Source organism: Microplitis demolitor, chromosome 4 (assembly GCF_026212275.2).
Source record: "Microplitis demolitor isolate Queensland-Clemson2020A chromosome 4, iyMicDemo2.1a, whole genome shotgun sequence".
Lineage (NCBI taxonomy): Eukaryota > Metazoa > Arthropoda > Insecta > Hymenoptera > Braconidae > Microplitis > Microplitis demolitor.
In genome coordinates, this window is record NC_068548.1 from 14,457,231 (window position 1) to 14,469,710 (window position 12,480).

Sequence of the window (12,480 nt, forward strand, 5' to 3'; positions counted from 1 at the left end):
AGCATAAAGACAATTATACAAAATAAAGTTCATTAATCATCCCCATAAAAAATTACCTGATAGGAATCCATCTAAATCAATTTAGGAAAGATTGGATTTACATATAAGGATCCATGGGGATCAACATAGGAAAGTACGGATTGATATAAGAATTCATGTAGATGAAGAGAAATTTATGGTAACAATTACAATGCATTATGGAAATGGTTCCCATAACGCATGGTAGCTGGTTTCTTTTAAATGTCGATTATACGAACGATAACCATATATATTATAGTAATTATTACTATAATATATGGTAATCATTACCTTAATATTATAGTAACCATTGCCATATATATGGTAACCATTACCATAATAGATGGTAACCATTACCATAATATATGGTAACCATTACCGTAAATAAGGTAACCATGACCATAATAGATGGTAATCATTACCATAACATTATAGTAACCATTACCATAACATTATGACAACCATTATCATATATATGGTAACCATTACCATAATAAATGGTAACCATTACCATAACATTATGACAACCATTACCATAAAAAATGGTAACCATTACCATAACATTATGGTAACGATTACCATAATCATATGGTAATAATTCTCATAATAGATGGTAACGTTTACCATAATATAATGGGAATGATAACCATATTATTATGGGAATATTCACCATAATATAAAGGGCTTATTCCCATAACTCAGGAACCTTTACAATATGTTTATAGGATTGGTTCCTATTTGCTTATGGGAACTATTCCTATGAGTATGGTAATCATTACCATAATTATTTCACATGCGATATGGGAACTGTTACCATAATGATGGAAATTTTTTCCATACTTATGGAAACTTTTCCCAGAAAGTATGGGCCTATATCCCATAATACCAAGTAACCATTAACATAACGGTATGAGATGATATTTTATAAACGTACTAGGAACGGTTACCATAAGTTTCCCTCCATGCAGAAAAATATGGGTAAAAAACAATAAATACCTGGATTCTCTAACAAGAATTCCACGTACAGAATCTATGGGTACCTGGATTCCCATACAAAAAAATACATAGTATCGTCATCTCACCAAGAGAATGCACCTCGGGTTTCGTCGGTTTTTACTCCCACCCTAGATGTTTTATATGCTGAATGTTCTCCTACTTTTCTGTGCGCATGCGCAGTTCATAAATGTATGGTAGTGGGGGCAATTTCCAAAGTCTATTCTTTTACTGGGACTACAACACAAGATTAATTATACTCAAATTGTTTTATGCTGTCAAGATAATTTAGTTACACATTCTCAGCTGGATTGTCAATAAATTTAGCAGAGAACAGTTCGAACCACGTAACACGAGGCTCCGAAATATCCTAATCTTATTAGTTATTAGTTTCATCAAAATATATTAATTTGAATTTTATTTTTTCCGGGAATTTTATCATTTTATAAATGCATACCAATTTGCATTTCCAAAGAAGTGGTTAAGTGGGGGAGCTGTTTGGACCCAGTAACTGACAACTGAGGGGAGAGGCTTATAACACCAGGCTTATGAGGAGTAAACTGCAATTATTGATTTCTAATTAATTTTGATTTCTTGTATTTCATGTTTGTCATAAAAAATGTTTCAATTTTTTTTTAAACCTGAGCACTCATGACTTTTATTGAATCATATATACATATATAACGTATCACGTGACCCGACACTCTACAATCCATTTTTTTTTAGCACCACTTTTAAGCACTTCTGGGATAAAGGTTCTCTCTAGAAGTAACTGTTGGGTCAAATAATTTCTTTTAACATCTATAGCAACGATTTAAAATGAATAACTACTATAATAGTATCTTATACAACTAGTGTCATCAAATATAATACTGGCGATTCCACAAGATGTATAAAATGCTATTTAATAACAGTTTTCTTTCTACTAATGAGTGAAAACACTTCCAAGATTAAAAACTCCGATTATATCCGAAGTAATCTGATTGAAATTCAACTGGGAACAAATATTTAATCAGAATTGCTAAGGAGCATTCTAAATATCCGCGCTTATTTTTCGATTATTTTCTGATTTTATCTGATTAAATCCAATATAAATTTTTTAATCAGATTCAATCGGAAAATAATTTCAATCGGATATTATCGGAGTTTTTAGTCAGGGTAATTAATAATTTATTTTACTTTATAATTTTTTACCCTGGCGGATCCGATTTACGGTAAATTCCCATAATTTACTGCGTTGAAGCGTAATTTACGTCAAATACGGTGTTTCCACAGCAAATTTGCCGAAATATACAGCAATTTACCGCGATTTGCGACATTATTTACCGTGAGCACCGTATACCTAACCCTAGTGGATCCAAATCACGGTAATTACCATAATTTACCGTAATTTACGGTATCCGGAAGAACTATCGTAATTTACGGCAAAATGCAACATTTACCTTAAATTACGGCAAATTGCGGTAAAATGCCGTAATTCGTTACAAATTACCTAATTTTGCCGTAAATTACGGTAGTTTCGCCTGAAATCATAAATTACGGTAATTACCGTAATTTACCTACTTCGGATCAACTAAGAATTTGTCTTTTTATGGTGCAATACTTTAGATTACGATAAAATGCCACATCCTTGTCACAATTATACGGTAAATTACCGCCTTTAGTGTAAATTTACGGAAAAAATGTCGTAAAATACCATAAATTACACATCCACCAGGATGAGCTGATATATCAAAAGAGTCGAAACCTGTTCTCCATTTTTCGATTTGAATAAAATATAAGGTGGGAATAAAAATTTAGTCTTCAAAATCACAACTTAATAAAACTGTCATGAAATATAATCTTATTTTAATGCGGAACAATCGCATTACTAATTGTTGATGTGACATTGGTAAAAATCATTGGTACTGCTGTTGTTGATGTTGTGTTAAGAGCAGTTCCTAAAAGTATTAATGTTTTATTCGCAAGAAATGAAGTCGTCAAAAATGTTGTCATTTTTGTAGTCGCTGTTGTCACTAATGTATTCGATACTTTGCTTATTTTTTTTACTGTTGGAAGAGTTGTGTATTTGATACTGCTCGTTAAAATTTCAGTTGTTGTATTATTTATCAATGTTGTCGGTGTTATAGCTGTTAATAAATTCGAACAAAGTTTTTTTGTAGAAACTGGATGAGCAAGAAGTGCATCCAACATGTAAGCTATCAATGATCCAAGAGTAAGACCAGTAGTGTATGATAAGGTCATGATATTTCCTGCTAGTTCACGATGTTCTTCAGGAACTTTACTTGGCGCTTGGATCATTGGGACACTACCAACTATACCATTCGTAAGTCCAAGTAACCATGAGAACATTAGTGGATAAATTTCATTAGATAAAATTGGCGCGTGCCTTGGAATTGCACATAAAAGAAAAAGAGGAATAAGAATTACACGTGCACCAGAAAAATATAGCAGTTGCGTTCGTGTCCATTCGTAGGGTATCGATGCTAAAATTTTTCCAAGTAAATCAGCACCATTGAATGTTGCCATTAATATTACTGGCATCCATGATTCAAATTTGCAGGATATTATCTCAGATACAATGCCAGGGTAGAGACAAAGTGTAACGAAATAAGCTACGCCAATGCTTGCCATGTAAGGAAAAATGAGTTTTGCAACTTCAAGTCTTGCTAATAATCCCCCTGAAATTATAATTATAGTCAGTACTTGATATTATTCATTTGGTTCACTTTCCACATAACAACCTTGTTCAAGGCTTGAGCAAGCCTGGTCTCAAGTTCGATAGACTAGTGTCTTTTCCTACCTTCACGGAAAGATTGAAACCCGACTGGTTACTGTTCTGCACCCGACTCAGTACAGTGCTGGATGAAAATGCTCGATTGTGGTGCAGCGCCACACTGATTACTGTGCCGAACCTGACTGGGCGATGTGCGCACACGACTCAATCAGTTTCCGCACAGTAATCAGTGTGGTGCTGTACCACAATCGAGCATTTTCGTCCAGTACCGTACTGAGTCAGATGCAAAACAGTAACCAGTCGGGTTCCAATCTTTCCGTGTCTGTGTCTTGCTGCAGATACTTGTGGCTAGATTTCAATAGCAAATTTAGTGCAAGCCTTACACAAGAAATTCGTACCAGATTATAACTCAACTTTGGAGGAAGACTATAGTTGAAAATAGTTGCGCATATCTTGCTCAAGATCTGCTCTAGGCTTAGAATTGATCTTGAGCCTAGAGCAGATCTTGAGCAAACCATGCGTAAGTACCTGCCGTAATTTACTAATGTAAGAAATGCGCTAAAAGCTTTTCAACTACACCATATCTAAAATATCTTCAATATTCTTGTGTACAATGCTTTAAGCAACACGTGCTCAAGTCTTGATGGCGATTTATTGCTACATAATCTTACACAAGACCCATACGTAGAAAAAGACACTAGTGACTAGGAGTTTTGCTCAAAAAACTGGTACCAGAATCTTACTCAAGCGTTACTTGGGTATTTAAAAGACTTACTTTTGATGCCTGACCAAGGTTTACTGGTTTGATTGCCAGAAAACCCTCGCATTACAACGACATCTTCGACTTTATATTTTGGGCCGGTACCACTTAAGGGATTCCCTGACGGACCATTAGGCTCGTACACTGGGTTGCTGAAGGAAAATGCTGAATATTGGGCGCCACTTGGATCGCCGTTAGAATCTACAGCCAAAGGACTCGTTTGAAGTTTTAATATTCCATATTGTCCTTTACTTGAATCAACTTGCTCCAACGGGTCCATCAAACCTATATCTTCCGTGGGTTCAAGGGTTATTTTATTACGTTCCTGACAAAGATTTATGTAGAATTTAACAAATTCTGTCTTTCTGACGAGTTGATAGAGAAATGAACACATCAGAATTATCGATGCCGATAACATGAAAAATATAGAAGTATTGCCACGTTCATTATCAATAATAGATTTCGTAATTAGTCGATTAATTGACACCCAAAAACCCGCTAAACTTTCTCCTGTCATTACTGCCTGAGTATATCTTGATGGTAACATTGACGTATACCCGTAAAAGCTTGATTGTTGAACTAAAAAATAAATACCGTTAAATTAATCTGGTAGTCTAGTCCTAATTGGGATTTTGGTGTAGGAAAAACAAAAACCTTATTAGATGAATTTGGAAATTATAAATTATTTAAAGTTAAAGGTATTTAATTATACAATATATCCAAAACACTACCTGTACATCCTACTGAAACAACTGCTACTGCAATTAAGTTAATTGTATAAGATGTAGCCACCCCAAAAAAATCCCACCATATTTCTGATATAACGACGAAGTTAAGAGTAACAAATGATACAAAATATCCTGAAAAAATTAATTATGAAAGTGTAATATATTGTGTAACTAGAGACGGAACAAAACGATTTCCAACCAAGGTGAAGTTCGCTGCCCGAGCCATATGCGAAAATATTTTCATGATACCAACATCGAAATTTCGAGTTTCAGTGTCTCCACAGCCAGTCGAAACAGCCTCATTTCAACTCAATTCCGCGAACAAATATTAGGAAATAACAAATTAATGTAACGGGGCCGAAAACCACTTCCTTTTTACGGGAGGACTTTTCCTTGTCCTTTTGTGTACAAACGCGTTGCGCGTTCCCTAACAATTGTCCGCATCGTCGACTTGAAATTAATTTATTTCTTACTCGCTGCTGACACTGAAACTTGAAGGTCCGATGCAGGTAATCATGAAAAATATAGTGTGTGACTCAGGATAAAACACAAACATGGTAGATTCGCGCTATGACACTTCACACATATACATGTGTTTGAACGTGTACTTGGCGCGGGATACTACCGTGTCTCCTGAATTTCAGACTAGGGTGATGTCGGCCAACTTCACTCTGGTCTGAAATCGTTTCATTCCATCCCTTGTCACAAAATATACTATTATGTTAATGACAGTTCTGACTTTATGATTAAGTTTGTAAAAAATTAGCGTAAATATAATAAGTAGCATTTATAATTTCTGCTTAGTAATAAATTTCAAATCACAATTCACGCTTACGATGATAGTTAATCACACCATTGGTCTAAAATCGTTACTTTCATCTCTTGTCACCCAATGTACTATTATTGAACCTTACCGAATGCAATCCTTGTATTTAGAGATATTGTTTCTACAAGAATGTTATTAGCACAGACAGCAAAAAATGCCATGGTTATATATACAACTGACATATCAAACACCACTGTCGTACCTGGATATCGTGCTTGAAAATAATCTACTGGAATAACAAAGCTGAAAAATATCACATTATTAATATCAACATTCATCTGCATGAAATAACAACTTTGAAATAATTTGACGAATGTACAGTCGACTACCCGTCATAAGCCTGGTCGAGGGGTCGTAGGGAAAACTTTTCTTGGAATTTTAGGCTCCCCACTACCGTGCGTTGAATTTTGTTCTCAACTTCCCTTAATAAAATATATTCTACGTAATATTGATTCAATAATTGTCTGCGAAACATATAGTAAATTTTCATCATTTGTTAGTTTGTAATTTTGGCAATTTTAACAGAAGCTTATAACGGGTTGTCTGCTACGAGACTCAAGGAAGTGGTTAAAGTGGGGGTTGTTTAGAATCAGTAATTGCCGTTTGAGGGGAAGAGGCTTATTACGAACAGGCCAATGACGGGTAGCCGACTATGTTTATTATTATACCTATTGTACGGTAATAAAAATCCTGCACCCGCGAGTATCAAAGCAATATAAACAAAACTATAACGATCTGTCGGAGGTGTTATATGATCTAATCCATTAGAAAACTTGAACTCGTTTACACCCCTGGCTTTGCCAAGCTGCACGTAACCACGACTTAAATTTTCATCCATATTGCAACTATTTTCGAACTATCTGTCACTGGAAATAGTTAAACGAGCCCTCTGTAAGGGCTCATCATTCCATTTTTTTAAATCAAACAATTACTTTCACCCCTTTTCTGTTATTGTTCTTCACTATCATTACTGTTTCACTTTCAATTTATAATTACACTGAAAATGAATAAAGGAAGCTCTTTACTTTTAATTCCAGCTAGACTCGTTTATCAAGCGCATGCTTTGAAAATCGCATTGATTTCAGCGCACGCATTCTCTCGGAATTTTTTTCTCTTATTCCTTCTATATTCCTTTTTTCTTTATATTCTATATTACAAATATTAAAAAAAATAAACTACCAATAATTTTAAAAACTATTTATAGATTAAAAAAAAATTTTTTTCTCTTTTATTCAAAGGCAATTATTATTTAAATTTTGTAAGATCGAACGCTGTAAGAAATAAAAAATTTTTATTAATAAATAAAAAAAAAAGGCTATTTAACGTAAAAGATTATTTTAAATTTTGTTTTTTGTTAAATTTAAGCTTTCGCGCTAATCGTTTTGTACCTGTAGTTGCTAAAACAGATTTTTTTTTTTATTAAAATTATTAAATTTTTATTATTAAGTATAAAAATCTATACTCAAGTTCAAGGTCGACCTTATTGGCTGTATCGAAAAATCTAGAGCCTTAAACAGAAACACAGATTTCTTGGCGTAAAAAATTTTTGTTCGACCCAAGAAATTTTTTGAATTATGAATCAAAAGGGAAAATTTGTTTTAGGCCTTGAAAAATTTTGATTATCATTTCTTAATGCGAAATTTTTCTCGCACCAAGAAATCCGTTTTTTTCTGAGTAGTAAACTATGCCCAAAAGATATGAAGCCTTTAGTTATAGATTTTTTGAATTTTTACCACGCAATAATATATTAACATACTATAAAATTAAATATATATTTGACAGAAAAAATTTAATGAACCACAAACATTAACTTTGTATCGATAATTTGTAATCGAAAATGATAAACAAAGAAATTTTTAACATAGATAAGAGATATTAAGGGAAGGGGGGCAAAATGGTCCCACAAAATTTAAAGGGCCCATTTTGCCCCCAAATCATCCGAGGCACTCAAAATTTTAAGTGCCCCCCCCCCCTTCCCGTATTAGAGGAGTGGGGCAAAATGGGCTGACATTTATATTACATATAAGTCTTCATTTCTTAAGTGGCCCATTTTGCCCCATCCTCTATATAAAAAAATTACATTTTGAGATAAAAAAAATTTTTTTTTTTTTTAAAAACATCTTTATTACATCTGAAAGTTGTTCTGTGCTACTTGGTAATACAGGTGCACGCGGGAAGATTTGAATTGCCCGCCACTAAACTTTTTTTTTTATTGGTCGCGCAAAAAAACGTAGTGGGAGACAGAATTGTTAACATTAGAGAGAGAGTCTCGTTGAATTCAGAGAAAGACAGTAACATATAGTATTTTGAAATGTAACAAATTACTTGACACAGCAGGAGCCGAAAAAAGCCGAAGTGAAATTTACGATCGCTCGGTCTCGGTGTCTCGCCCATTAAAAACATAACAGACGTAAGTGAGCCGTTGAGTTGGTGTCATTCTAGTTTTTGTTGTAAAAGAAAACCAATACAATAACAAAATGTCATTAAATACCGCACATGCCAATAATGGCGTTCTTTTACATGCGGGAGAATGGTAAGTAATTAAAATTATATGTAATTATATTTACTATTATAAATATGACGTAGATACGTTTCTATCAAAATGGCCTTCGCTCAATATGTCAACATGAGCTATAATTGAGTCATTATACATTTTTTATGATTACTATCTTTCGTAATTTAAGTATCAGTAGAATGCGTATGTGTATAATTTTAATTTCTCATAATATGAAAGTTAATAATTAGATATTAAATGCATTACAATTATTGCGCAATAATTGTAATTAATTATTTATGTGTTTTTAGTATTCTCCTCTTTTGTGACAATGTCACTATGGAATTTCACGGGCAAGAACAACCGGAGTTCATTGGTTCGAAAAAGGGTAGGATATATCTGACAACACATAGAATGATATTTAATGCCAAAGATCATAATGAAAAAATGCAGTCATTCAGTTTTCCGTTCGTCACTTTGAGTGAGGTAGAGCTGGACCAGCCATTGTTTGGCGCTAATTTTATTAAAGGAAAATGCAGGGCACAACCTAACGGTAATTGGGTTGGAGAATGTAAGTTTAAGCTGCATTTCAAGAGCGGTGGAGCCATCGAATTTGGACAAGCGATGCTTAGAGCAGCGGCTTTAGGTACAGTATAATTTATATCATTTAAATGATACAGTAAAAAATTGGGTTAAAATCAATACAATTTATGTTAGAAACGATCCATATAATATTTGTTTCATTGGACATTAAATTCGGGAAATACCAGAAGTAAATTCAACATTTTTTAAATTTCAGCGACACTGAAGAATAATAACTTTTGAGGATATCAAAAGTGACAATTATTATTTCCCAGATAGCAAAATGACGTCTTGATGAGTTCTGAATGAGTTCCTATTTATGATTTGGACATCTTAAATAAGTTTTCAAGATGTCGAATAAGCCGCCTAGGGAACTTAGATAACACTTTTTTAGTGTGAAATAGTAAATCGATTCAAAATTTCCGCGTAGTACAATGAAACGCATTGTTTTAACATAAAAGACACTGACCGTTTTTAACACCTACACTAGGGTAGCCCAAAAAAAACCGACTATTTTTTTTTTTTTCGAGCCTCTTATGAAAATTTGTTGGCTTACGATGTTTTAAGAAGCCTCTCCAAAAATCAGCTCGATAAAAAATTTTCAAAAGGTCGCTCATGAGTTTTGAAAATATCAAAAATGATTGAAATTCGGATTTTTTACTTCTAAATTTTTTCTTTCAGTGACAGCAATAGTTTATATTTGTGAAATCATGCCAACGCTGAAAATTTAAGCTCAAAATTTAAATACTTAAACGACGCTCAAGAACTTTGAATATTAACTGATAATATGTGACTAATATTTTGAATTAGTTTTTGTATTTTTTTATAACTCAATTATTGTCATTTTAGTGAAATATAACTTCTGCATAACCAAAAATATACAGGACAGTCTTAAACAATAAAATTTGCTAAGTTTTGAGTAAGCAAAAAAACCTAAAAATTGAATTAAAAAATAAAAAAGTATGTAAATAACTTATTATTTCTATTTCTCTGTTATATTTCCATTCATCGTGATGCAAATTAATGGTGAAAAAATCGAGAAGCTTTATTATCAATATTCAAGGGTCGCTCGAAAACGTTCAAAAGACAGCACTCGGAAACATTCAAAATTCTTGAGCGAGGTTTAAATATTTAAATTTTGGGCTTAAATTTTCAGCGTAGTCATGATTTTATAAATATAAACTATTGCTGCTACGAGAAAGGAAAAAATTTGAAATAAAAATTCAAATTTCGATCATTTTTGATATTTTTAAAATTCGTGAGCGACGTCTTGAAAATTTTTCATCGAGCTGATTTTTGGAGAGGCTTCTTAAAACATCGTAATCCAACGAATTTTTATAAGAAACTCGAAAAAAAAATAGTCAGTTTTTTTGGGCCACCCCACACAATATTTTTTACTGCGCATTCATAAGGTATCTTTTGAAACTGTAAAAACAAACATTAACTTCCAAAATATTTAGCTCAACGTAGTGGCCCTGGATATGATGCTCCTCCACCGTACCAGCCCCCAACATCTGACTGGTATGCAGCTCCACCACCAGCTTATCAAGCAGCAGCCTGTGGATACTATGGTTGGATACCTCCTACGAATATCTTTCCTGAGATGCCTCCAGGTTCGTTTATTTCATAATTATTTCATATTTATATTATATTATATTTTTCTCTACTAAAGTCTGTTGTTTTCACACTCAGCAAACAGTGTTTATATGACGGACTCGCCACCTCCATATCCAGGAATAAATTCCGGCATGAATGCTGGTAATGTACAGCAAACTGGTGCTCCAGCTTGGGCCAACCCAAACTATAATAGTCAACCAAACCCCCAAGCAGGTGCGCATCCTGGTTATCCAGGTTACCAGCAAGCTGCAGGTTATGTACCACCTCCGAATTATCAACAGTCTGCAGGCTACTATAATAATTATCCTCAAAACCCTCCACCCTATTCTCCCCAAGGATCGTACAATCCGTACTAGTTATCAAACCATAGAAAAAAATATAATTATTTAACGACATTCTTCTGTAGAATAGAAATTATTTAAATTAGTGGCTAATTTTTTCAGCACGAAACAAAAAATACTTCCTATGTTAATAGAATGCAATTTTAATTTATAAAATTGACGCAGCCAATTTTGCTATAATTTCAAGCGTAAAATTAAAAATCTACGAACATTACAAAAATTCAGTTCATAAAAAAAAAATGACTATAAAGAATAATTGCTTTATAATAATTATTTGTTTATACAGATAAAACTGTATATAAAAATTGTCTCTTATTAAAACAATAAATCTGTTGAAAATTGAAATAATACAATGATAATTATTTTGAATATTAATTTTTTTTTCAATTGAAATTCGTCATTAATCATCTGATTCAATAACAAACATATGACATACATCAAAAAATTTTTTTCAGTTTTTTTGTATTACAAGCATTGATGAGTAACTGATTTAAACTAAGTTAATCAGTTTTACTCTGCTTTTAATAATGCATTTGAATTATGGTTTAATAATTATCAGCAAATAAAACAAATGATTTGAATTTTTTGCACACCTCAAACGCGAAGCGGAGAGGTAGTACTCTATTCTCACCAAATTTTTCATCTTCAAAGCTAAGAAGGCTGACAAAAATCAGGTCCATTTGTAAGATTTGTACGAAGATTTGTTAAGTAATAATCAGTCATAAAAACAAAACAGAATGTTTACCATAACTTCTATAGAAACCGGGATATCTGGATTTCTATATCTATCTTTTATTGATACTCATAAGGTACCAGCGGATAATAAGACCTAGCTAAGGGAGATTTTGAATAGAATTGAAAATATTGCATTTAATTATCGAAATGTATCATCAATCTTTATTTCAATACATTAGCCATTAAATGTAATCAAGTAATGGTAATTTTTACCATAAACAAACAAAAAATTATACTTTTACAAAAACCATACGGATAGGCCTTATTTTACTACTGTAGGATAATAAGGCCCACGAGTTAAACAAACTGGAGTAGTTTAACTATATTTAATAAAATTGGTATTAAAGATGAATCATCACTTAAATTTAGCAACAATACTTTTTAAGAATCGGAAGACTAGATTGTTTTTTATAATTTCTTCTACGCTACGACAGCATATGATGGATGATGAAATATAGAAGACAGGGAACGTGGTATCGGGACAATAAATTTGTCGTAACATCTATGTAAGACCCTTCTTCTAGAGTAGCCTTTAGCGGAGGCGGTTGTTTTAAATATCATTTCTGTCACTTAGGCCTTATTACCCGAGGGTACCTTAAGTGTGTAAAAATTGAATTTAACTTAGTTAAATTTAACATTCATTTGTATT

The 12,480-nt window shown here is 32.9% G+C and overlaps 2 protein-coding genes across 2 annotated transcripts; one reads left to right on the forward strand and one right to left on the reverse strand.

The window, feature by feature from the left end:
- Positions 1-827: 827 nt before the first annotated feature.
- On the reverse strand, positions 828-7,070 carry LOC103576443 (equilibrative nucleoside transporter 4). The gene is made up of 5 exons (XM_008556658.2): positions 6,731-7,070; positions 6,151-6,305; positions 5,240-5,368; positions 4,524-5,087; positions 828-3,692 (listed from the first exon to the last, which is right to left on the reverse strand). The coding sequence occupies exons 1-5, from the start codon at positions 6,898-6,900 to the stop codon at positions 2,860-2,862; spliced, it is 1,851 nt and encodes a 616-aa protein (XP_008554880.1). The 5' UTR covers positions 6,901-7,070; the 3' UTR covers positions 828-2,859.
- Positions 7,071-8,367: 1,297 nt separating this feature from the next.
- LOC103576450 (WW domain-binding protein 2) lies at positions 8,368-11,308 on the forward strand. The gene is made up of 4 exons (XM_008556671.2): positions 8,368-8,595; positions 8,868-9,202; positions 10,599-10,751; positions 10,831-11,308. Exons 1-4 carry the CDS (start codon positions 8,540-8,542, stop codon positions 11,109-11,111), a joined length of 825 nt encoding a protein of 274 aa, XP_008554893.1. The 5' UTR covers positions 8,368-8,539; the 3' UTR covers positions 11,112-11,308.
- The last annotated feature ends 1,172 nt before the right edge of the window (positions 11,309-12,480 follow it).

Coding starts and splice junctions, on each gene's coding strand:
- LOC103576443 (XM_008556658.2), bottom strand. CDS start 6,900: ATGGATGAAAATTTAAGTCGTGGTTACGTGCAGCTTGGCAAAGCCAGG. Junction 5,088..5,239: donor TGTTTCAGTAGGATGTACAG/GTAGTGTTTTGG, acceptor TTTATTTTTTAG/TTCAACAATCAAGCTTTTAC. Junction 3,693..4,523: donor ACCTTGGTCAGGCATCAAAA/GTAAGTCTTTTA, acceptor TTATAATTTCAG/GGGGATTATTAGCAAGACTT.
- LOC103576450 (XM_008556671.2), top strand. CDS start 8,540: ATGTCATTAAATACCGCACATGCCAATAATGGCGTTCTTTTACATGCG. Junction 9,203..10,598: donor GCTTAGAGCAGCGGCTTTAG/GTACAGTATAAT, acceptor CAAAATATTTAG/CTCAACGTAGTGGCCCTGGA. Junction 10,752..10,830: donor CTTTCCTGAGATGCCTCCAG/GTTCGTTTATTT, acceptor TTTCACACTCAG/CAAACAGTGTTTATATGACG.